Source organism: Octopus bimaculoides, chromosome 7 (assembly GCF_046866305.1).
Source record: "Octopus bimaculoides isolate indiv1 chromosome 7, ASM4686630v1, whole genome shotgun sequence".
Lineage (NCBI taxonomy): Eukaryota > Metazoa > Mollusca > Cephalopoda > Octopoda > Octopodidae > Octopus > Octopus bimaculoides.
The window spans coordinates 16,406,731-16,430,373 of NC_142934.1; the positions used below are offsets into that span (position 1 = coordinate 16,406,731).

The 23,643-nt window shown below is 37.4% G+C and overlaps 1 protein-coding gene across 2 annotated transcripts in view; it reads right to left on the bottom strand.

Moving 5' to 3' along the window:
* LOC149134587 (uncharacterized) overlaps positions 1-23,643 on the bottom strand; it is a 78,933-nt gene that overhangs the window by 53,690 nt on the left and 1,600 nt on the right. The window contains exons 2-3 of one of the 2 annotated variants that reach the window (XM_089354875.1): positions 16,423-16,926; positions 8,159-8,271 (exon numbers count right to left, since the gene is read on the bottom strand). In XM_089354875.1, coding sequence (XP_089211001.1) covers positions 8,159-8,271; positions 16,423-16,926 — 617 coding nt within the window. Of the gene's footprint in view, positions 1-8,158; positions 8,272-8,394; positions 8,535-16,422; positions 16,927-23,643 lie in introns of those variants that run through there. The other variant, XM_089354876.1, reaches the window with a different exon arrangement.

Sequence of the window (23,643 nt, forward strand, 5' to 3'; positions counted from 1 at the left end):
AGAAGAAAAGAGAAAGAATCTAAACAGGAAATAATTCCCCAGTAGGAGAGGAGACCTCCGAGGGCTTTTTACGGAAACCCTCGAAAAGCATGGTGATCCTGATTACATTGGCAAGTACTTTTTTCAAGCTGTTCGTTTTCAATCTGAAGGTGCACGATCAGGGAAGGCTTGTTCGCTCAGACCATGTTCAGCAGTCTCATCTATCTTTTAACAAATTTGCTGGTCGGTAGCATTTCTTTCTCCATCCTCGCTCTCCTTTTCTAGTTAAACTTGAAAAAGTTCACGAAGGTTTGGCCATTAAGGAAGATGCTTGTCTTCAGCTCTTTCATTCTTGTCCAGCATTAAAGTAAATATGACATACAAAAAAATCTCTACGGACGTATGATGTTGTCCTCTTGATATAGGAATCTCCTACTAGGACCAGTCAAGAAATCTACAAATTCAGAATCACTCTGACCACCGACAGCACGAGCCCACTCCCTGCTATTCTCTTGTCTACAGGGTTAGGGAACAAGAGCATAGAGTAGTTCCATTCACCTTAACCATTTTCGCCACAGTCACCCAGATTTTGACAAATTCGCTAGAAAGTGAATATGAGATAAGCTCTTTCTCTCCACTTTTATTTTCCTTTCGAAGCAGAACTTGGAAAAGTCGACGACTGATTGACCAAAGAGGAAGGTATCTTTTCTACTCTAGGCACAAGACCCAGAAATTTTGGGGAGGGGGTTAGTCTATTAGATCGACCCCAGTACGCAAGTGGTACTTAATTTATCGACCCTGAAAGGATGAAAGGCAAAGTCGACCTCGGCGGAATTTGAACTCAGAACGTAGCAGCAGACGAAATACCCCTAAGCATTTCGCCTGGCGTGCTAACGTTTCTGCCAGGTCGCCGCCTTTAGAGGTGTCCAATCTTGGTCTTTTCTTGGCTCGGGATTGCATCTCTCCCAAAAAGACGAGCTGAGGAAAAGCGTGCGTCGGCATAGTCGACGTCTAATACAACATCAGTTGCAAAATTAATAATAATGGTTTCAAATTTTGGCACAAGGCCAGCAATTTCAGGTAGAGGGATTACAGCAATTTCGGGTAAGTCGATTACATCGACTCCAGCGCTCAACAGGTCATTATCTTATTGATCTCAAAAGGATGAAAGTTGACCTTGGTGGCATTTGAGCTCAGATCGTAAAGACGGACGAAATGACGCTCTGCCGGCTTGTTGCATTACACAACAACAACAATAGTAATCCCTTCTACTATAGGCGCAAGGCTTGAAATTTTGGGTTAGGGGGCTAGTCGATTTCATCGACCTCAGTGCTTAACTGGTACTTATTTTATCGTCCCCGAAGGGAGGACAGACAAAGCCGACCTTGGCGGAATTTGAACTCAGAACACAACGCCGGAAGAAACACCGCTAAGCATTTTTCCGGCGTGCTAACGATCCTGCCAGTTAACTACCTTAGCAACAACATAAAGACTTAAGAATAACGTAAAGACTTAAGAATATACAAAACCTGAAAGTTTAGGACTAGATGTGATTGAAACGATTTGGCTTAAATGCTAAGAGTATCAGTTTGCATTTTGTTATGTTGTCTTGCTTCATATTTACCAGAAAGTTTCCTGTTATGGACGGAGATAAAAGAGAAAACTAAACGCTCTTTATACTAAAATATGGAAGAAAAAACCTCCCCTGAATTAACTAGATTTTGCCCTATCAAATATCAGCTGCCGATGTGGAAGCTGCTGACAGAACTGATGGTTGGAGGGATATAATTTCTACTTGAAATGGAATATCTAGATCCTCAAGAACAAATTATAACTATATATTGACGGAATATTGGCAAAATGATACTTCAACAGAGGATACATCGCAAGAAGAATCTATCTGAGGAATGGATGGGTTGTTAAAAGAGTATATGAGAGGATTCCTTCTTCCTGGATTTTAAAATATTTGAAAATATTTGCCATCCACAATGTAATAAATACTTTATCGATCGAGGTGATCATAAAGCTTCGGCTGCTTGTGTTGATATGTGATCATGGCAGTATATTCTTAGATGAAAGTGAGTTCAAAAGATATTTTCCAAGAAGATTCTTTGTCACAATTTCTGTTTCTTATTGGTATGATTTTGCCTGTCATATTGATCCTTAACATAAATCATTAAGCTTTAGATTTGAAAGTATGAGCATAAGAGCTGATTGGATCGTCGTCCAAAGTACGTAATTGGTTCGTATTTTATCAATCCACGAAAGATGAAAGATAAATCAACCACAGCGAGATTTGAAATCAGAATGCAAAGAAACACAAGTACCGCATTTTGCCAATCCATCAATCGATTCTGTCAAACTCATTTATTACAAAGCAAAAGCGCTAATTTCTTTGATACTGCTTGACAAAATATTCAGTATAGATGTTGAAATGAAGTTCACTAATGACAGAACCCTCTCTGTAAGACAAAGTCTATCGAGGACTAGATAATCTAATGTTTCTTCCCCTTTCTTATGATGGAAAAATACGATTTGAGGAATATTTGGCTGTTGTTTCTGGTTAACATGAGAAGCATCCTCATTGGTTATAATCAGCATTGCTATGGCTATACTTGGGAACCCAAATGTTGCCTTTAAAGAATCCCAGAACACTGAAAACTTTTGAACAACACGAGATATGAGAACAAATGTGTTACCAGGAAGAGATGTTGCACTAGGCTTAACTGTTACAAATTTTCCAATTCTAGCCTCAATAAGTGGCCCCCTTTCACCAAAATAACCGCAAGTATCAGCACAATACTTGCATTATTTGGAACAGCCAAAATATTATCGATCGCATATAGTATGCAAATATTTAGAATGGATAGAAAATACAATTTATTTTTACTTTCCTGTTGTGTAACTTTGCACTGTAGTATAGAGGTTTTTACAAAAATCAACAACCTGTAACAGCTGATTGTCAACAAATTTTAACGCCCCGCCCCGTGCAAATAGCAACAGAAATTCTCTTAAATGCGATGATATAAGTAACATCTAGAAAAAAAAAAGAACTTCAAAGAAGTTTAATGTAAATAATATAACTAGTCGTTTTAAGACTCTATTAAACTTTAGTCAATATAAATATTTCTTTATCATAGAAATGACTGCGGCAATGGCTTGCCAAAACATGTAAGCAAGTCAGTAAATATATATATATATACTGTAAAACTATCGAATAGAATACAGCATAGCCTCTACACACATAAATAACAAACACAAATTCAAAGAAAATTTCTCTTTAACATTAAGTTAATAAAGAGAATTAATATTGTAAATAAATGTTTAACAAATACAAAATGGCATCAAAATTGATGTAGGTGCTAAAAAACATGGCCTCCTCAAAACAGACATTTAGCTATCAATATTTCGATTCCCAAGTCAAACCGAATCAAAAAAATGTTAATAAACAAAAGAATAATCGATCTTCTATGATATACTTTGACAAAACGGCATTATTATATAACATGATTTACTAAAAGATATTTCAAATTTTGAACAAGAAGAGGCACGCTGTGCTGCCTTGGTTTTTGTCTCAAAGCAAAACCATAAAATAATCTGCTGATTTCGATACACACTACAAGCTAATTGACCAATGAAATAGGATCTCCGTTATTTTGACTAAAGTAGAAATTATATGTCCAAAGTTTTCAAAAGAGTGTTAGTGATGTAGTGTCTTGAAAACAAAAATCCACAAAAAAAAAAAAAATAAATAAAAGACAAAAACTCAATGAAACGTGATGTACAGAAGTACAGCAATTAATTGTTCGATTTCCGAACCAAACCACATATATATGTTGAAGAACAAAGAAGAGCATGTCTAAGATGTATTTCGACAACAGAGCGTTGTTATTTAGCATATTCAGAAAATATATAATGGTGTCGTTAGTGCAGGGTCTAAAAAAGCATGGCTTCCTTTAACTAGAAGCTCCGTAATCAATAATTCGATTTCCAAACTAAATCAAACCAGACCAAGCCAGAAATATGTCAATGAATTAAAGAACACATTAAGACATTGCTCCTCAAACCCTATTAACCACGGCTCCTTTTCGTTTGCTAATACCTTTTCAATGACATCTAACTACGATTTAGTAATATTAAATACATCATATTTACATATGCATATATATGTATACACAAGCCAGGACATTACCTAAAGCTACAGGTGCAGTGATCGTCTTTATTGCATGTATGGAAATACAAATTTCGACAATGTCTTAAATTATAGTGTTTTTTGCATAAAATTATGAGGGACAATTTAAACTGTGTGATTTTGTTTGATAGACCGGAGACGGTCTCAGGTCGATTGGTACCAAAAGGACTAAGGCACATGCTACAGAAGAGATAAACATAGATTAAATCAGCTGAATCCGGTTTCTTACGTAACTGTTACACCTATCTTCAGAGAAACTGTGTATTTATTTTTAAAACACACACAAAACGAAACTTCGTACATTTTTAGAAACAGCAAGCAAAACGAAATTCGATGATACTAAACGTCAACTAGGTAAAACTAAAAGAAAAAAAGACACTCATTAATCTAAGAAGAAAGCAAATAGTGTAAGGAAAATAACAAGCAGAAAAAATAAAGCAAACTAAACGGCACATTTAAGGAATATAAAATAATATGTGAAGACATTCTAGAGTCAGTAGGAAGCTTTAAAGGAAAGATTCAGGTTAAGACCAACAGAATTAAGAGCTGTAATAAAAGACATCACTAAAGGAAAACAGCAATCATTTTTTGCTTTTTAAAGAAAAAGTCAAGTATTATTCTTCCAACCAAAAATAGTTCTGGTTATGGAAAAAAGAAATGGAGATATGAATTCTGTCTAAAAGAACAGATAGCTACGACAACCAAAGAATACATTAAACAAGTATTAATAAACAATATCATAACTGGTAATAACAGAAACAGACCCCCCCCCCCCAAAAAAAAAACTTAATGCTCAGAAAAAGAAGTTAAGCTTGGACAACGGAAACTATTTTGGATACAGGATTATATTGCATGATTATGATAGCAGTGACCATACGTAACACGGAGAGATTGAGAACAACTAAGTATCTGTACAAAACAAAAGGATTAGTAAAATATAACCAATCTACACCAAGAGAGGATTTTTTCAAAGAATGTTTTTCTGAATAGCATTGATTCCCTTGACTATCAATGTTGAACCTCACAAACTGTGGAATTATCTGATATGCAGAGAGCGTGAACTATTAATTATAAATGGATCATTGAAAGTGAAAAATGGAGATCAATGATCACGTTTTTTTGAAAACGGCTCAGTGTTTGGCATAGATATGAATATTAAACTTAGGGAGATGAAAACGACGGTAAAAACAAAACAAAAAGCAAAAATGCAAGAATCATATTAACTACAAAAGCGTATAAAGACATGATATATGGCTAAATTAATACACTAGAACAAGGATTTCTAGTAATGTTAGCCGACAGATATTAAAGATTAAAAGAACTACATAGATTAAAGCAATTGCATATGTAATAAAAAGTAAAAACAGTATAGTAAAGTGGTGGACTTTATCGGTTAAGTTTGACCTTTAATAACTTGTATATCTATGTGCAGACCTGGTAAAGGTTTTTATTTTTTGAAGAAGAAGACTGGTATTTGCTCATGTGCGCAGTTTTTTACTCTGTCGACGCTGCTGATATTATGTTAGCCAAAGGAAACGGCGTCGACTTAGGTCGATGTTCCTTGGCACTAACATTGACGTAGTCATTACTGCCGGAAACGAAAAGATCCCGAACAAATACAACCAGGTGTCTTGCCTCAGACTCTCACAGTTCCGTTAGTCCATCACCCTGAAATGGCACTTGTTTTATCGACCTCGAAAAAATGAAAAAGGCAAAGTTGACGCTGATAGGATTTGAGCTCAGGGCGTAGAGAGACGAGTCATTCATTTCTAGCCAAACCTTTAACGACTCCGCCAGTTCGCCACCGTAAAATAGCACATCTACAGACTTAAATAATATTTTCTTCTATAGGTACAAGGCTTGCTATTTTGGGAGAAGGGGCTAGTCGATTACATCGACCCCAGTACACAACTGGTATTTATTTCATTAACCCTGTAAGCATGAAAAGAAAAGTCAACATCGGCGGAATTTGAACTCAGAACATATAGACGGACGAAATACCGTTAAATAGACTAAAATGATACGAACAAAATTACACACATTGAAGCATTAAAGTATTATGATAATAAATATAAGTTATAATTTCAGGTGGAACTTTGGTGTGTTTGAAATTAAACAAAATTGCACAGCAATTTATAAGGATATTAGGAATACATCATCCTACATTATACTATTGTTACACATAACTTGTGTTTGACACAATTAGAATCCAAAAGCAACTTTCACACTTGCTATAGATTCGCTTCTGTTGACTGACAAAAATGAATATGTCAATATCAAAATCGATATATATTCAGGGTGTCCACAAAGTCTGGCTACATGGAGTAAATAAAATCAAAACATAAACAATTAAATATAAGAAATAATAATTTCTTAAAGTATGTGTTAATCCCCATGTACCCAGACTTTGTGGACAACCTGTATATCTTCTATGTTCTACATTTTACCTGTTTTAGTCATCACACTGCGGCCATGCTGGGACACTGCCTTGAATTTTTAGTCGAATGAATCGACCCCCAGTACTTATTTTTTAAGCCTGGTACTTATTCTGTCGGTCTCTCACGCCGAACCGAAAAGTTACGGGGACGCAAACACACCAACACCGGTTGTTAAGTGGTGAAGAGGGAGACAAACACACACACACATATATATATACGACGGGCTTCTTTCAGTTTTTGAGGAGGGAGGTTTTGAGATGTGCTAGAAACAACAGTCAGATCTCCCTTAAATTATACATTTTCCTCTGAAATTATTAACTATCTTTTTAAAACCGAAAATGTTTATCCCACGGGTTTTAAGTGCGTAGTGAAAAAAAAAAAACGGCCAAAGTCGTTTCGGACAGGGGTGGTGAAGGGGTGGCAAGAGTAAAAAAAAAAAATTTCAAAATACCTCCCACCATTCTGAAGACTTTGGTGAGAAACATTGGAAAAATCCCCGTCAAATGGGAGAAATTCCAATTTATGTGGGCCGTTTCATCTGAACCTCTGTATTCCAGAAATTCCTCGTCCCCACTTCCGTCCAAAAATTTTGCCTACAAATTTCTTTGTAATTGTAATATACACCGTTTGAAAGGTATTCGCATAAAATTTCATTAAAAAATACCTATTTATCCGGGTTCAGTCCCACTGCGTGGCACATTGGGCAAGTGTCTTCTATTATAGCCTTGGGCCGACCAAAGCCTTGTGAGTGGATTTGGTAGACGGAAACTGAAAGAAGCCTGTCGTATATATGTATGTATATATGTGTGTGTGAATATGTTTATGTGTCTGTGTTTGTCCCCCAACATCGCTTGACAACCGATGCTGGTGTGTTTACGTCCCCGTAACTTAGCGATTCAGCAAAAGAGACCGATAGAATAAGTACTAGGCTTACAAAGAATAAGTCCTGGGGCCGATTTGCTCGACTAAAGGCAGTGCTCCAGCACAGTCAAATGACTGAAACAAATAAAAGAGTAAAAGAGTATTTTCCAGAAAGTTACGAGGGGGAAAATGTCGGGTCCTGCGAATTTTCCGAAACTTCTCTCCCAAACATTAACTTTCCGTTATATTTTCAATTAACATTAACTTTCCGTTATATTTTCAAAGAATTAACGGATTAACGATGTTAAAGTTTCGATTAACAATGCCCACCTCTGTATATATATATATATATATATATATATATATATATATATATATATATATATATATATCTATAATATAAATTGGACATGGGCGATCGTTGTAGTTTTTCTTGTCCTGAGGTTCACAGCCAAACGGCAAAAAAAAACCTCTGATCTCCAAGAAGAATCAAAGAGCCTGTCTTCATTTCGGCCAAAATTTCAAACCGTTATTTTAGAAAGATAAAAAGTAAAGTAACATTCGACAGGGTTTGAACTTAAAATGTGACCCAATATCGAAAGATAATTTATCCAGCGACATTTGTATTCTGCCATCCACCGTATCTATGTTGCTTTCCGCACTGATATAAAACAAAACTATATGTTACCTCGCGCTTCAGTTGTTCCTCCAGTTTCTGGTATCCACCTGACAACTCGTTTAGCTCGACATTTAAGAGAGGCTGCCTTTTGATATAGATGTTTGCCCAGAAATACTGGACAGCTGTGAAGAAGAAGAATAACAGAAGTAAAAAACAAATTAACAAAAATTCTCTTAGAAATTAATTTAAAAAAAAGCGAACAAAACAACTTGAACATATAAAAATGAATAAAGTAAATAATTCACAAAGTAAATAGCTGGTCTCGTATCTGCTCCATTTTCCCACCTTCGACATACTCGTCTCTCTACCCATCATTACTTTTGTTGCATATAACCCAACCGACTTCTCATTAACCATTATTCCCAGTGCTTCCTCTCTTGAACAGTAGCCTTCTGGGATGTTCTCTTTGTGCTCATGTTTTTTTTTGTTTTTGACAACAAATTAACGTTAACGGCAAAGTTCATCAATGTTGGCCGTCATGGCCATAGATCCTTCCTCCCGATTCGGCAAATGTAAAAGGAGTACAAAAAAGGTAAAAAAAAAAAAGTCCAAAACTACTGCTCTGAGAACTAGGGAAATGTGCGATAAACTACGTAAAAGTCAGGCTGTAGCGGCCAGCTTCATTCTTCACGTTGGTTACGAGTTTAAATGTTATGGGAGCTGTCTTTTGATTTTACAAGTAAAATGTAAAACACAGCTGAACACCAATACAAATAATGATTTCAGTAAAAGTCATTTATAATAGTGAAGTTGTCACCAACAGGTGCAAAGTAAATTTATTTACCGCTGATTTCTATATCTCGAATTTCGTGTACTTTTCTTTAAAGTAAGTTTTGCAGGTCATAATTATGCATTGGTACAAGTAATCTATTTTGATTATGTCCAGAAAGCTCAGTGTAATTTTATTTTTAAAAGTTCATAGTTCACCTTTGTTCTGAGTTTTATTATTTACTTTCGTTGTTTCATAAAGTTTTCTCAATACTTCTTTCGGAACACGCAAGTTATTCGAGAAGTTTTATGAGAAAACCATATTGAATAAACATTCTATGATATATGAACCGATAGAAAATTATACATATCACTTTTCTGTTTACATATTCAGCTGAAGTAAAACATCTATATTTTCTCCGTGTATTCCGTGATTAATTTTTCTCCCAAATTAATTTCATGAATAAATATAATTATTGGAGAGGAAAATTTTGTCTTTCTTCGAAAATATTTTTCTATTTCCAAGGTTTTACAAAAATGAATAGAAGAAAGAAAAAGTGTTGTATAAAGATTTTGATGGGGTAGAAGAAGTTAGAACATGATAAAGAGAATCGAAGAGGGAGAAGGGAGAGAAAATGAGAGTTTGGGAGAATAAAGAAAAAAATGAAAGGATTAGAGTGTATGTACAGTGTGAGACGGGATATACTGTAAGTTTACGTAACGTTTCTAAATTATGAATGTGTGTGTTCGTATATATGTATGTATGCGTACACACATACACATCCATACATGCATATATCCATATACTCACACGTATATAAATTTACATACATTAAACATTCGATTTGTACTTAAAGCAACTATTTCAGTTTACATTTAATTTTTCAGTCAGTATAACTGGTATTTATCAGTGAATAGAAAGAGGGAATGTGACGACATTTTGTCTGTCTATCTATCTATCTATCTATCTATCCGTCTATGTATGTATGTATCTATCTACTTATCTCTCTCCCTCTCTCTATCTCCCCCTCTCTCTCTGAATATATATATATATATATATATATATATATATATATATATATATATATATAGGGTTGGTGCATAATTATTGCGGCTTTTTTTTCAACAAATTTTATTCAACAAAAACAATAACAACATGTAACAAAAACATCTTTAAATCATTATTCCGGAGTGTATTCACCATCTACTTCAATTACTCAAGTTTTATCACGAGCTTATCCCATCCAATGGACGGGTGGGGGTGAGGGTTCGTTTGTTAGTATATATATATATTCTGTTCAAGTTCGTCACATCACAACTTTCAGTATCTCATCTCGTTCGGCTTAACGGCCCTCAACGTTTGTTTTCCCCTGTGTTGGTTTCTGTTTGCCACTTTGGAATACTCCGCGAAACAGGTTTAACTTAATTTGCTTTGCAGGAAAAGCTATTCTAAGAGCGCGTTCTGCCTCATCTTCGAAACGCCTAGTTTAGAATAGAGGCAGCTGATGAAGGAAAAGTTCCATATGTGGCTTGTCTGTTTTCCTATGTGTCCATTCTGTTGTCCGTAAAAAAAAGTCCATTTTTTGTGCTTTGTTTATGTTCCTTTTCCTTTTTTATCCACGTTTTTTTTACGTCCTGTACCCAGATATGCATCTGTATATACATGTAGATGAAGGTATGTACATACATGTACATATATATGAATATACTCATATATTATATATATATATATATATATATATATATATATATATATATATACACATATATATATATAGTAGTTGATTTCGATTAACATATCTCATTTGAGTTATATCCCTTGATGCTTGCAGATTTAAAAGAAAACAAAGATTTTTGTCTCCAAATTGCTTATATAATCACAGGTAGTCGATGTTTTTCTACTCCCAATGCTAAACATGTGAGATTCTACCTTAGTTATATTTATCATACAGGTCGTTCAAATAACACCACCGCATCAACACAATGTATGTACGTACGGCAAAGTAAGAAGAAAGCGCCTGGTAAGACGTAAACAGCGCGGTTTCAATTCATAGTTCAAGCTGGTTCATTCCGGTTTATTTCTTTTTTCCTTGTTAATGCTCTCTGTTGAAATTTGTTAATCCCCTCATCTACCTGTTTTACCTTCTCCTGAAATACAAGGGCTTTGTAACTCGTCCGCTGTGCAGGTTGTGGAGTGTGGGGGTGGATGTGCTGGTAGTGGTGGTGGCGGTTATGATGAAGTACTACCACCGCTGTTGCCATCACCATCATCGCCATAACCATCTCCACAACAACCCCTATTATGTTCTCTCAGACAAACACTATAACCACCACCGCCAACACAACCACCACTACCACCACCATCCCCTACTGCCAACAATAGCACCATTACTACTACTACTACTACTACTACTACCTCTACAAGCACCACTTACACACCATCACCTTCACACTATTACCACCACCACAACTACTACCATCCCCATCAGCTTCACTATTACTACCACCACCACCACCAATTACACAATCACCGTCAATACTACTATTACTACTATCTTCACCATCACCACCCTCACACCATTATCACCACCACAACCACCACCACCACCACCACAACCATCACAAACCATCACTACTACTACTACCATACCCATCGGCATCATCATTAACACTACCACCACCACCACAACCACTACAACCACCACCACCACCACCACCACTACTACTACCATATCCATCGGCATCACCACCACCACCACCACAACCACCATTATTCCCCTCATCGTCGCTACCACCATATCCAAATCCTCACTAACCGTCACTTCACAAACTACTGAAGTTTGAACAAACATTTCCCTTTTTTCACCAGTGTCGAAAAACGAAACAAAACAAAACACAAAACCCCTTATCCTACCCCCACATCGACACCACCCCCAATCCAGTTCACAAACAAGAAAACACAGCGTTCAACATTAGGATGAAAGTGGGACAGGATTGGTAGTAGAAATACGACTGACTCATAAGAGGAACCGAATTAGGAAGTCAGCGGCGGCTGGGATAGTGACAGAAGTCTCTTAAGTAAATACACCATGTACACAGTAGAGGCCAGTGTATAGCTGTAGTGCTGGTTGTGGTGATGGTGGTGGTTGTGTTTGTAGTAGTTCTGTGATTGGGTTGGTGGTAGTAGCCGTGGTGGTGGTGTTTGTAGTGATATTAGTTGTGTTGGTGGTTATTGTGGTGGTGGTAGTAGCAGTGGTGTTTGTTGTAGTGGTCGTAGTTGTAGTGGTAGTGGTAGTTGCTGTGGTGGTGGTGGTAGTTGTATTAGCGGTAGTAGTTGTAGTCGTAGTGGTAGTTGCTGTGGTGGTGGTGGTAGTTGTATTAGCGGTAGTAGTTGTGGTGATGGTGGTAGTTGTGTTGGTGGTGGTAGTTGTGGTGGTAGTAGTTGTGTTGGTGGTGGTAGTTGTGTGGGTGGTGGTAGTTGTGTGGGTGGTGGTAGTTGTGTTGGTGGTGGTAGTTGTGTTGGTAGTAGTTGTGACGGTGTTTATTGTAGTGTTTCTATTGATGGTAGTTGTAGTGGTGGTGATGGTGATGGTGTTTGTGGTGGTGTTTGTGTGGTGGTGGTGGTGGTGATGGTGTTTGTGGTGGTGTTTGTGTGGTAGTGGTGATGGTGTTTGTGGTGGTGTTTGTGTGGTGGTGGTGATGGTGTTTGTGGTGGTGTTTGTGTGGTGGTGGTGTTGGCGGTGGTTTGTGGTGATGCTAAAAGTTGTTGTGGTGGTGGCAGTTGACGGTGCTTGTTGTAGTGTTTGTGTCGTTGATGGTGTTTGCGGTGGTGGTTGTTATGGCAACGTCTGTTGTAACGGTCGTAGTTGTTGTTCTGGTTGTCATGGTGATGGTTGTAGCAATGCTTGTGGTGATGGTAGGGAGCCGTGGAGTTTGTTGTGCTTGTGGTAGTTTTGGTGGTGTTTGTGATAGTAGTAGAAACTGTGATGTATGTGGTGGTGGTGGTGGTGGTAGTAGCTGTAATGTTCGGAGTGATGATAGCTGTGGAGAATGTGTTGGAGATAGTTTGGTGGTGCTTGTAGTAGTAGTAGTAGTTGTTGTTGTTGTTGCAGTAGTAGTAGTAGTAGTTATAGTGTTTGTGGTGTTGGTAGTTGTAGTGATGTGATGGAGATAGGCAGCAATATCGGCATAAAAACATCTGTACTCATGCAAAATATGGCTGAAGAAAACACCATTTCATTTGTTTGTCTATTTATTTATTTATTTTAAATAATCTTTATTGCTTTCGAAGCGAATACATGTTTACATCCATCGATTGATTCCTACATCTGCCACTCCCTCCATACACCCATGTACCCTTGAATTCATAAAAAAAATCCCCATCTATCCACCCATCGCCGATCTCATTCCGGCATCCAATCTATCCGTCCTTCAATCCATCCGTCCGTCTGTCCATCCATCCATCCATCCATCCACCCATCCATTTATTCGCCAATCCACCAATCCACCAACCTGCCAATTCAGGAACTTATTCAGCCATGTTCTAACCCGAGCTCTCTACCAGTACCGCCCTCCCTCCCTCCATCCTCCCACACAACCATCCATCCACCAATGTAGCCATCAATCCAGCGATGTATCCATCCATTCATCCAACCATCTATCGATTAATCGATCGGTCCATCCAACAGATCCATCCATACACCAATCTACTAACCCATGAATCCATCCATCCACCCATCGATCGATCGATCCATCCACCCATTCATCCCTGCCTCCCCATCCATTCCATACTCTCTCTCTCCCCTTTCCATACTCCCTCCCCCTCCCCTTCCTTCCTTCCTTCCATACTGCCTCTCTCCCTCCCCTTCCATACTCCCCCTCCCTCCCCTCTCTCTCTCCTTCCTTCCTTCCTTCCTTCCACAACAACTGTTAGTGCGTCGAACAAAATGCTCAGAGACATTCGGCAAAGGTCAATGATGGTTTCAAATTTTGGCACAAGGTCAGTAATTCTGAGGGGAGGTGCTTAGTCACTACCATCGACTCCAGTATTAGACTAGTACTTCTATCGACCCCGAAAGAATGTGAAAGGCAGAGTTGACCTCGGCGGGATTTCAAGTCTAAACGTAAAGACCTGGATAAAATGTCGCCAAGCATTTTGTTCGACGCGCTAACGATTCTGTCAGCTCACTACTTTTTAGCAAAGGTCAATAATGAGCAGAAGAAGGTATCAGAGTTGCCAAGATTTTAGGCTTATGCACAAAATATGGCTTACCGAACTTCATCTCATTACCCTGCAACCGAAGTTCAAATCCCATCATGGTAGACTTTGTCTTTTGTTCTTTAAGGGGTTGATAAAATAAATAACTATGATGCCATTGTTATGTTTTATATCATTGCATGCGTCCTGCAGGCTTCCACGTGACTGGGTCTATTTATGACCGGTTACTGGTTCGATGCAAGAGATTTGTTATTCAGTTGAGCAAAACTACTGAACATAAAGGATCGCGTGTGACAGCGATTATATTGCATAAACCTTGTACATCACGCCATAGGAAGTTATGTGTTGTAGCCGATGTAATGGACTTTACCGGTCCATTAATGAATGTGTAGCCTTGTTGTAGAGATGAGGTAGGTGGAGAGAAATCGATACAGATTGGAGCGGGGTTCACAATTTCGAGAATTCACCTCTGTTCAATTTTTAGGTCAATATTTTCTCGACCTTGAAGACGTAAAATAAACGAAAGGCCAACTTTGGGCGGAATTTGAAGACAGAACGGAAACGAACAAGACAATAATAATGTGAAGTGTTTATTTAGTGTTGTACTTCAGTTCTACATACAACAATAATAATAATAACGTTGATGATAAGAATAGCAATAGAAAAATAACAGAAATAATAGGAACAGTTATAACAAGGAGACAGGCGTCTTAGTCTACTTCTAGAGCGATCGTGAAGAGGTCATTTGATGGAATTGTTAGAGCATCGGACAAATGTCTTGTAGCATTTGTTCCGTCTCTTTGCGTTCAGATTTCAAATCCCATTGAAGTTGACTTTGAGTTTAATTCTTCCATGGTCTTTAAAAATAAAGTAATGCCAGGCCCTGGGTTTGGTTTTCTACCACTCTCTTCAGCGTTGATTTGCTGAAGCAGAAATGTCGTTATGACAAAAATATACTGCTCAATACACAAATTTGCTTGTCAGTTGATTGACATTAATCACTTGAGCATGTCCCATAATGGCTGACAATATGTGCATCTCTGATCATGAGCAGAGATGCACATATTGGGGGAACATCACAGCCATGAGTTGAGAAGGATTCATTGGGTTCGAATAAATGTGATAAAAGCAAAGTTTGAAGGAAATATTAGGCATTCATCATACCTAGGGGTAAGCAAATAGGAAATAACAGGTGTTACCCAAGGACAAACGGCGTGTTAATATTTTGTTTAGAATGTGCTGACCAAGGCGACCATTTTGTTTTTCAGAAAAATCAGTAACCAGGAAAAGCTTTGAAATGAAAGCTTCCGGAAAATCGACGATGTACTTATTGTACCATTATCATTTCAGAACGGGGATAAATAATTATTTCCACGACTTATCAAAGCTATTTTCGATATATTCTGCTTGGGGACAATCTTGAAAATAAAAATTTCCAGGAGCTCATTGGAAATACTGAACGAAGATAGTGGAGGAAATAATTAAAGTTTCATGTTTTTCTTAAGAATTCTACCGAATAGCGCTTTTGTCTTCGTAGTAAATAACATTATCAATTTGTGATTTCTTAAACAACGGGACAAGCTATGTCAAATCTCCATTAGTTTTCTTATTGAACAACATTCAAGTCTATATTCTCTGTTGGTAGTTGACAGGAATTTGTTAAATATTTAAACATTTTTTTTCTATTTACGTCGTTCCTCTTAACGTTTGTGTCTAAGACACGGTTTAGGGTGTTCATCTTATATTCCTCAATACAGAGCTGCTTCACATTAGTTCTCAATGTTAGTTGAATATTAGTATATAGGAAGAAACAATAGTAGTCTATGTTGTGTTACTCTTTATATAAACTTAACGGTTAGACAAACAGAGAACTACAAAAGCATTTTTTCTTGTTATTTTAATGTCCCAGTTTTATTGTCGTGATTAAGGCAGAGCCCGCTCGCTTTTAGATGTGACCGGACTATTGGTCCTATTGAAGAATGACTCCTTTTGACATTGGGATGAGAGTGAAGTAGGGGTGGCTCATGCTATTATCCGGGTCCCTAAAGCCCCATTTTTGTCACTAAAAAACTGAGGATAGGAGGTGGAGATTGGACTCAAAAATAGAATAGATGCAACATGATATCTTATATGATTCACTAACCCACTGCTTTGGGCTGATATCTACCCCTAGAGGACGAAAAACAAAGACAACCCCGGCAAGATTTTCAAGACAGTAGGAGGCGATTTCAAGGAGATTTGGTTGCTATTTCTAGCAGGATTGATTGACCAAAAAAGGAATTTAAAATGCCTAAATCATATATAAACTTCTACAATTTATGTAAAGATGCAAATACCATCTACTTACCAGCACACAAACCGGTTTTCCTGGAGAACATATATCCCCTCATACATTCACAATTTCCTGACTTTGTACACCGTTCAAAGTTTTGCACTTTGCATCCCTCGTGGGTCTTTTCATTGCAAATTTGTTGCGAATTATCATCGCGGCGTTGAATAATTATTGCCGCTGTAGTTGTTGCCGTATTTATAGTCCTCGCTATCCGTAGAAGATCGCTGGAGGTCAAAGGTGAAGAGATTATTCCATTGTAGGAGAGGTTATTGAAAACCGCTTGGTTGCTAAGGTTACTGTTTGTTGAAGAACCGATGAGATTAATTCCCGCTGTTTGATTGAAATAAGTTCGTCGATGAGTTTTATGCTTCAGCGCAGAAATGGTCTCATTAACCTTGTTTAGAACAATTATATTGGAACTTTTGACGGCACTGCCTTTGTCTGTTTGAGTATTATTGACGAAAACGGGAATAGATTTGTCCGAGGTGAAGTTTAAACTAGTAGACACGATGTCCGCTTCTGTAATTATAAAATAAGAATAAAACAATGATCGATAATAAACTCTAAGTTTAATATGATAAACTTGATAATTGTTCTGTAAGACGAACATGTAATATATTTAAATAACTGAGTCTATAAATAATGCAGGAAATATGATATACATAGTAATAAAATAGACTTTATTACAACATTTCGTGAATATATATTCAAGCAGTCTCAAACATACATACATACATACATACATACCCACATAGGCATGAGCAAACCGGTGCTGTCGAGTGAAAATCTCCCGTGTGATATTTGCTCCGTCCCAGTTGCACAGATATTCCCTTGTCAGTCTCGCTACCGTAAATGTCGTAAACTAGTGAATAGTTCGTTGAAATATATAACCAACAACGTTATTATTCATAGAGAAGAACCTAATTATACTTAGGGGGCGAGTGAAGGGAATAGAGTCGTTCATATCATCCCCAGTATTTGATGGGCACTTTACTTTATCAACCCTGGTATAGTATAATGCATAATAGGCCTCGGAAGGATCTGAACTTGTAAGGCATTTTGTCCGCAGTTCCAACGGCTTTAGCGATCGATTGTGTTTATACACACACACACACACACACACACACACACACACACACACACACACACACACACACACACACATACACACATATATATATATACACGCATACGTATGCATGTATACGTATATATATACATGCATACACATACACATCCGCACGCACGCACTCACACACACACACCTGTAAAACCTCGAAAGTTAATCATTCTTCAATAAATACCAGATATCTCCCTGTCTCTGTCTGTCTGTCTCTTTGTATATATATATATATATATATATATATATATATATGCATACATCGTCATATGTATATGTGTGTTCGTACGGCTGTGTATTACATGAAAGACACTCCTCCTGGAATAGGCTAGTATGTTGATAATTTAAATATTAATGTTAAACCATAGAAGTTCTCCGAGCGTATGCATTGCTTGTAAAATTCTATAAAAAAGCAGGGCTAGCTAACAAAAGCCATCATGACTAGATGTATAATCACAGTCTCTCATTTAGTTTCTTTTACCATTTTTCTCTGTTTTTAAAGATTTCCAACATAAAAAAAAAAAATAATAATCATGGTGTGTTTAGGAACTGAACTCTTGAGAAAGTTTTCAGATGAATTTTATATATATATATATACCTCGAAGCGGCATAAAATTGCATGAAGCTTTCTTTTTTTTTTCCATATCGCACAATTATAAGGAGCGATGGATTTGCAGAATTAGTGAAGCGGAGGAAAGTAAATGCCATGCGGTATTTAGTTGAGTCTTTATGCATCCTGTGACCAAATCTGTGGTTGAATTTATAGCTGATTCTTCGGGGTTGACAAAATAATTACCAGTTACGTACTGGATTCAACATAAACGACCCTATTCGTTTTCCAAAATTCGTAAATTTTACTCATGTTAGAAATCAATTGGCACAAAATGATGGTTATTTAGTTATTGCCAGGAATCTATGAAAATGCGCAGTAATTATATTAGTGTTTATTTGCATCATAATTCAATTGTGTGGAGGCGCAATGGCCCAGTGCTTAGGGGAGCGGACTCACAGTCATAGGGTCACGGTTTCGATTCTCAGACCGGGCGTTGTGAGTGTTTATTGAACGAAAACACCTAAAGCTCCACGAGGCTCCGGCAGAGTGTGGTGGTGAACCCTGCTGTACTCTTTCTCTCACTCTTACTTCCTGTTCCTGTTTCTGTTGTGCCTGTAATTCAAAGGGTCAGCCTTGTCACACTGTGTCACGCTGAATATCCCCGAGAACTGCGTTAAGGGTACACGTGTCTGTGGAGTGCTCAGCCACTTGCACGTTAATTTCACGAGCAGGCTGTTCCGTTGATCGGGTCAACTGGAACCCTTGACGTCGTAAGCGACGGAGTGCCAACAACAATAACAACAACAGTTCAATTGTATTTTTACGCTCTGTATTACTATAGTTTACAGCATCTACGAAAAGTAGGCAGCAATTATATTAGTTTTTGTTTCTGCACATTTTAATTTCATTTTTACCTCACAGATTAGTACAATTTACTGACGAGTCAGAAAAGGCCAACAATTGCATTAGAGCTTTTCTGTACATTTAATTTTATTTTCATACCATGCATTACTACAACTCACAGAATATTCAATGAAAAATGTGCAACAAGTATATTCAGTTTTTTTTTTCTATACATTTTAATCACATTTTTACGTCACGGATTCGTTCAACTTACAGTAAAATCTCTGAAAACTCCAACTATCGTATTAGGCTTTTCTGCACACTTAATTTTATTTTTACGCCACGCATTCGTACAGCTTACAGAAGGATCCTTATCAAAGTCCAACAATCGTATTAGTAGTCTTTTTGTGTGCATATTTAGTTCCATTTTTACGCCGTGAATTAACTACAACTCACAAAAGATTTTAGTCATGGTTGAACACTATAGTTCAATGTGTATGAAAGTTTTCTTTTCATTCCGACTGAACAATAATCACAGATTTTGGTGCAAGGGAACGATTTTGTGTAGGATGAGTTTAGTCGAATATATCAATCCGAAATTACTGTTACTTATTTTAGTGATTTCAGAACGTGGTAGATTCTCCATCGGTCTCGACGATGAGCATTCATTTGTTCGGCCAATTCAATTCCTATTAGTCAAATTAACGCGTAAGCGGTTGAGCATTCCACAGACATTTGTACTCTTAAAGTAATTCTCAGGTTGTCATATCCCTTTCTACTCTAGGCACAAGGCCCGAAATTTTTGGGGAGAGGGGCAGTCGATTAGATCGACCCCAGTACACAACTGGTACTTAATTTATCGACTCCGAAAGGATGAAAGGCAAAGTCGACCTCAACGGAATTTGAACTCAGAGCGTAAAGTCAGACGAAATACCGCTAAGCATTTCGCCCGGCGTGCTAACGTTTCTTATGTCTTTATTGCCCACACACCATTTAATCCAACACTCGATCATCCTACGATCCACTGTCCTCCAACACCTAAATAATATTCGTTTCTAATTTAGTTACATGGCCAAGAATTTCTGTGAGAGGATATTTCCATCGACCCCAGTATTTGACTATTACTCTCTTTTTTTTTATTGGTTGCGGAAGAATGAAAGGCAAAGTGAGCTTCAGAGAATTTGAACTCAGAACGTAATGAGCCATTAACTCAATACCACAAATTATTTTATCCGGCGCTCTACAAGTTTTGTTAGCCTCAAGATTACATATTCTGTAAGAAGTGGTATATGCTATTAAATCAACCATACAATTTTATTGATGCTCCTATTTTTGTTATTGCCCACATAATGATGACATTCTTAATCTGCATTTTGTTCGCATCTTCTAAGGAGATGTAGGAGCGCCATTATAGTATAAAAAGAATCCATCTCTATGGGTCAAGGCTTACTATTATATCTGTACATGTATGCGTGGTCTGGGGAAGACCAACAGTTTCCCATGTATAACCGACACCGATGTGCCGAGAAAGGCTACTGACTTGTTACCGATACAATCTAGCCCCAGTGTTGTCACAATCATTGCTCTCAGAACATGAAAAGCCGAAACAAATACTGTAAGTCATCTTCTTTGACTTCCTAAGAAGTTCGCCAATCCACCGTCTTAGATTCGTATTTTTTATGCATCATCGAAAGGATGAAAGGCAAATTTGACGTTGCCCGCATTTGAACTCAGAACGCAGTGGACTGGAACAAATACGGCGAGGCTTTCTATTCAACCTTCTAACATATTCTAAAAATAACTTACCAATTCACCACCTTGCTATCAGAAAATGTTCATCTAAGAAGACATTTCCATACTGAGTATAATTATGATACAGACAATTTTAGCCGCTCCTGCCGCAGATATCAAAATCTTAAGAGTCGGAACAAAAGATTGTTTCTAATTCAGAAAAATTTTCGTGGGGAGGGGGTTAATCAATTAGACTATTCCCAGTGCTGGAGAAGTACTTTATTTTATTGATACTGAAAGGATGAAAGGCAAAGTTGATCTCGGCAGGATTTGAACTCAGAATGTGAATAGTCGGAACGATCAAGTGTTTCTAATTTAGGTACACGGCCATCAATATTGGCAGATGTAGTTAATCGATTATGTCGATCCCAGTATTTGACTGCTACAAAGTCAACAAGTTTTTTTTGGAACTGTGTAGTTAGTAATCCAATACAGCAGTTAACTAAAATCGACAATGTAATAATACTTCCCCCAGGTTTTAGCTGGTGTTGTTACAACACACATAGACATCCGATACAGCATTCAAGAAAATACCAATACATTGATTAGCATGAAGTCGCTAATCCACACTTTATGACATTCAGCCTACAGACCTGCTCTGTCTCAACATTCTAATTTTTCTACTGCTACAATAGAAGGGGCTTCTCGGATCAAGCTAAATTGGATCGCATCCATTCAACTTGTCAGAAACAATTATCTCCCTTATTCCCCTAACGCCAACCATATTGTTTTCACTTACCAGGCTATGCACTAACCACCATCACTTCCAGTATTTTTTCTCAAAGGACGTTCTCACTCTGCTATTCCTTCTCTGCCCATAAAACTGCAGTTGCTCAAGAATATCAACCATATCGATGTCACTGGTCTTTGAGAACCAGTGAAGGCCATTGTAACAACCCTTGCTGCAGACCAAACCATTAAAAATATTGAACTCTCAAATTTAGCCATTTGCCTGTCCAAAGCATTTTCATAAATTTGTCAAAAAGGGCCATACTTATTTTCAGACGTCTAATTAACCCTTGTTTAATACGTTATGAGTAATATAAAATTTTACTTTCCTAAGTCACAAGTTACTCTTGTGGTTGCAAAAAATAATGGCAATATGTAGCGTATAAGATTTACGACGGCGAGCCAGCAGAATCGTTAGCATATGGGGAGAAATGCTTAGTGGTATTTCGGTCCGTCTTTACGTTCTGAGTTCAGATTCCGCCGAGGCCGACTTTGCTTTTCAATCCTTTCGGGGTCGATAAAATAAGTACCAGTTAAATACTGTGGTCAATGTAACCGACATCTCCCTCTCCTAAAATTGCTGGATTAGGGCATCAAAATTAGAAACTAACGTGCATCATATAAGATGCATAGATGCTAGGGAAATATGTCCAGTGTGCCACACGTGCCACACTGGACAGGAAAAGGAATAAAATCGAATGTCTACACACACACACACACATACACACACACACACACCTACATACAAGTGCGTGTATGTGTGTGAGTCATTATTAAAAACAAAACAAACAAAAACAAAGAAGGAAGTGATCAACCAATGTAGTTTCACTTCTGTTTCGTGTAAATTGTAGGAAGTGGAATGAACTAAATTCTTGAATTCCGTTAGATATGAACCCGTTTAGCAAGTATATGAACTTATGAAATAATTTCGAACACTTGTATAGCGTAGCTACATTGACATCCCTGGTGTGTCTCATATGGTGGCATATGTACAGAAGACAAACAGCAAATAAAGCACAAAATTTAAACAAGAGGAAAAAAACTGAAAAACATATTTTAATGTCCTCTTGTTATAAAGGATGTATTAAATGTTTGTATTACGTGAGATAATTTTTTCCTGTTATGTTACGTATGTCAACGTGTCTGTCTGTCTGTCTGCCTGTCTGTCTACGTATCTATCTATCTATCTATCTATCTATACGTAGTTACAAATTTATAAATCCAAATTCGTACGCACACCTAGACGTACATAATTTCATACATACACATACATACATGCACGCGCAAACATGGACACACACACACACACACACACACACACACACACACACACACACACACACACACACACACACACAATATATATATATATATATATATATATATATATATATATATATATATATATATATAATGGGCTTCGTATATGTTACCCCATTGTCACTTTGATGGCATGCACTGCTCTCTCACTCAATACTACTAATAATAATAATGGTCCCAAATTTTGCCGCAAGGGCAGCAATTTTGAGCGAGGGCATAAGTCGATTACATCGACCTCAGTGTTTCGCTGGTCCTTAATTTATCGACTTCGAAAGAATGAAAGGCAAAGTTGACTTCAGCGGAATTTGAACTCAGAACGTAGCGGTAGACGAAATACCTATTTCTTTACTGCCCACAAGGGGCTACACACAGAGGGGAAAACAAGAACAGACAAACGGATTAAGTCGATTATATCGACCCCAGTGCGTAACTGGTACTTAATTTATCGACCCCGAAAGGATGAAAGGCAAAGTTAACCTCGGCGGAATTTGAACTCAGAACGTAGTGGCAGACGAAATACAGCTAAGCACTTCGCCCGGCGTGCAAATACATAATAATAATTATTATTATTTCAAATTTTTGCCACAATGGCAGCACGAGGGAGGTGACGATGAACCGATTACATCGATTCCAGTGTTCAACTGCTACTTATTTTATCGATCCCGAAAGGGGTCGATAATAATAATAATGATAATGATAATAATAATAATAATAATAATAATAATAATAAACGTTAGTTAATTAAGAGCTAGTTCAGTATTAACCTTTTGATAGACATGTTACACACAGTTTTATAATATCATATATAAACTTGTCCATTATATATATTCACTTTTTTAAAAATTACCAATATATCATATTAGAGGGTTGTTGGCTGTAA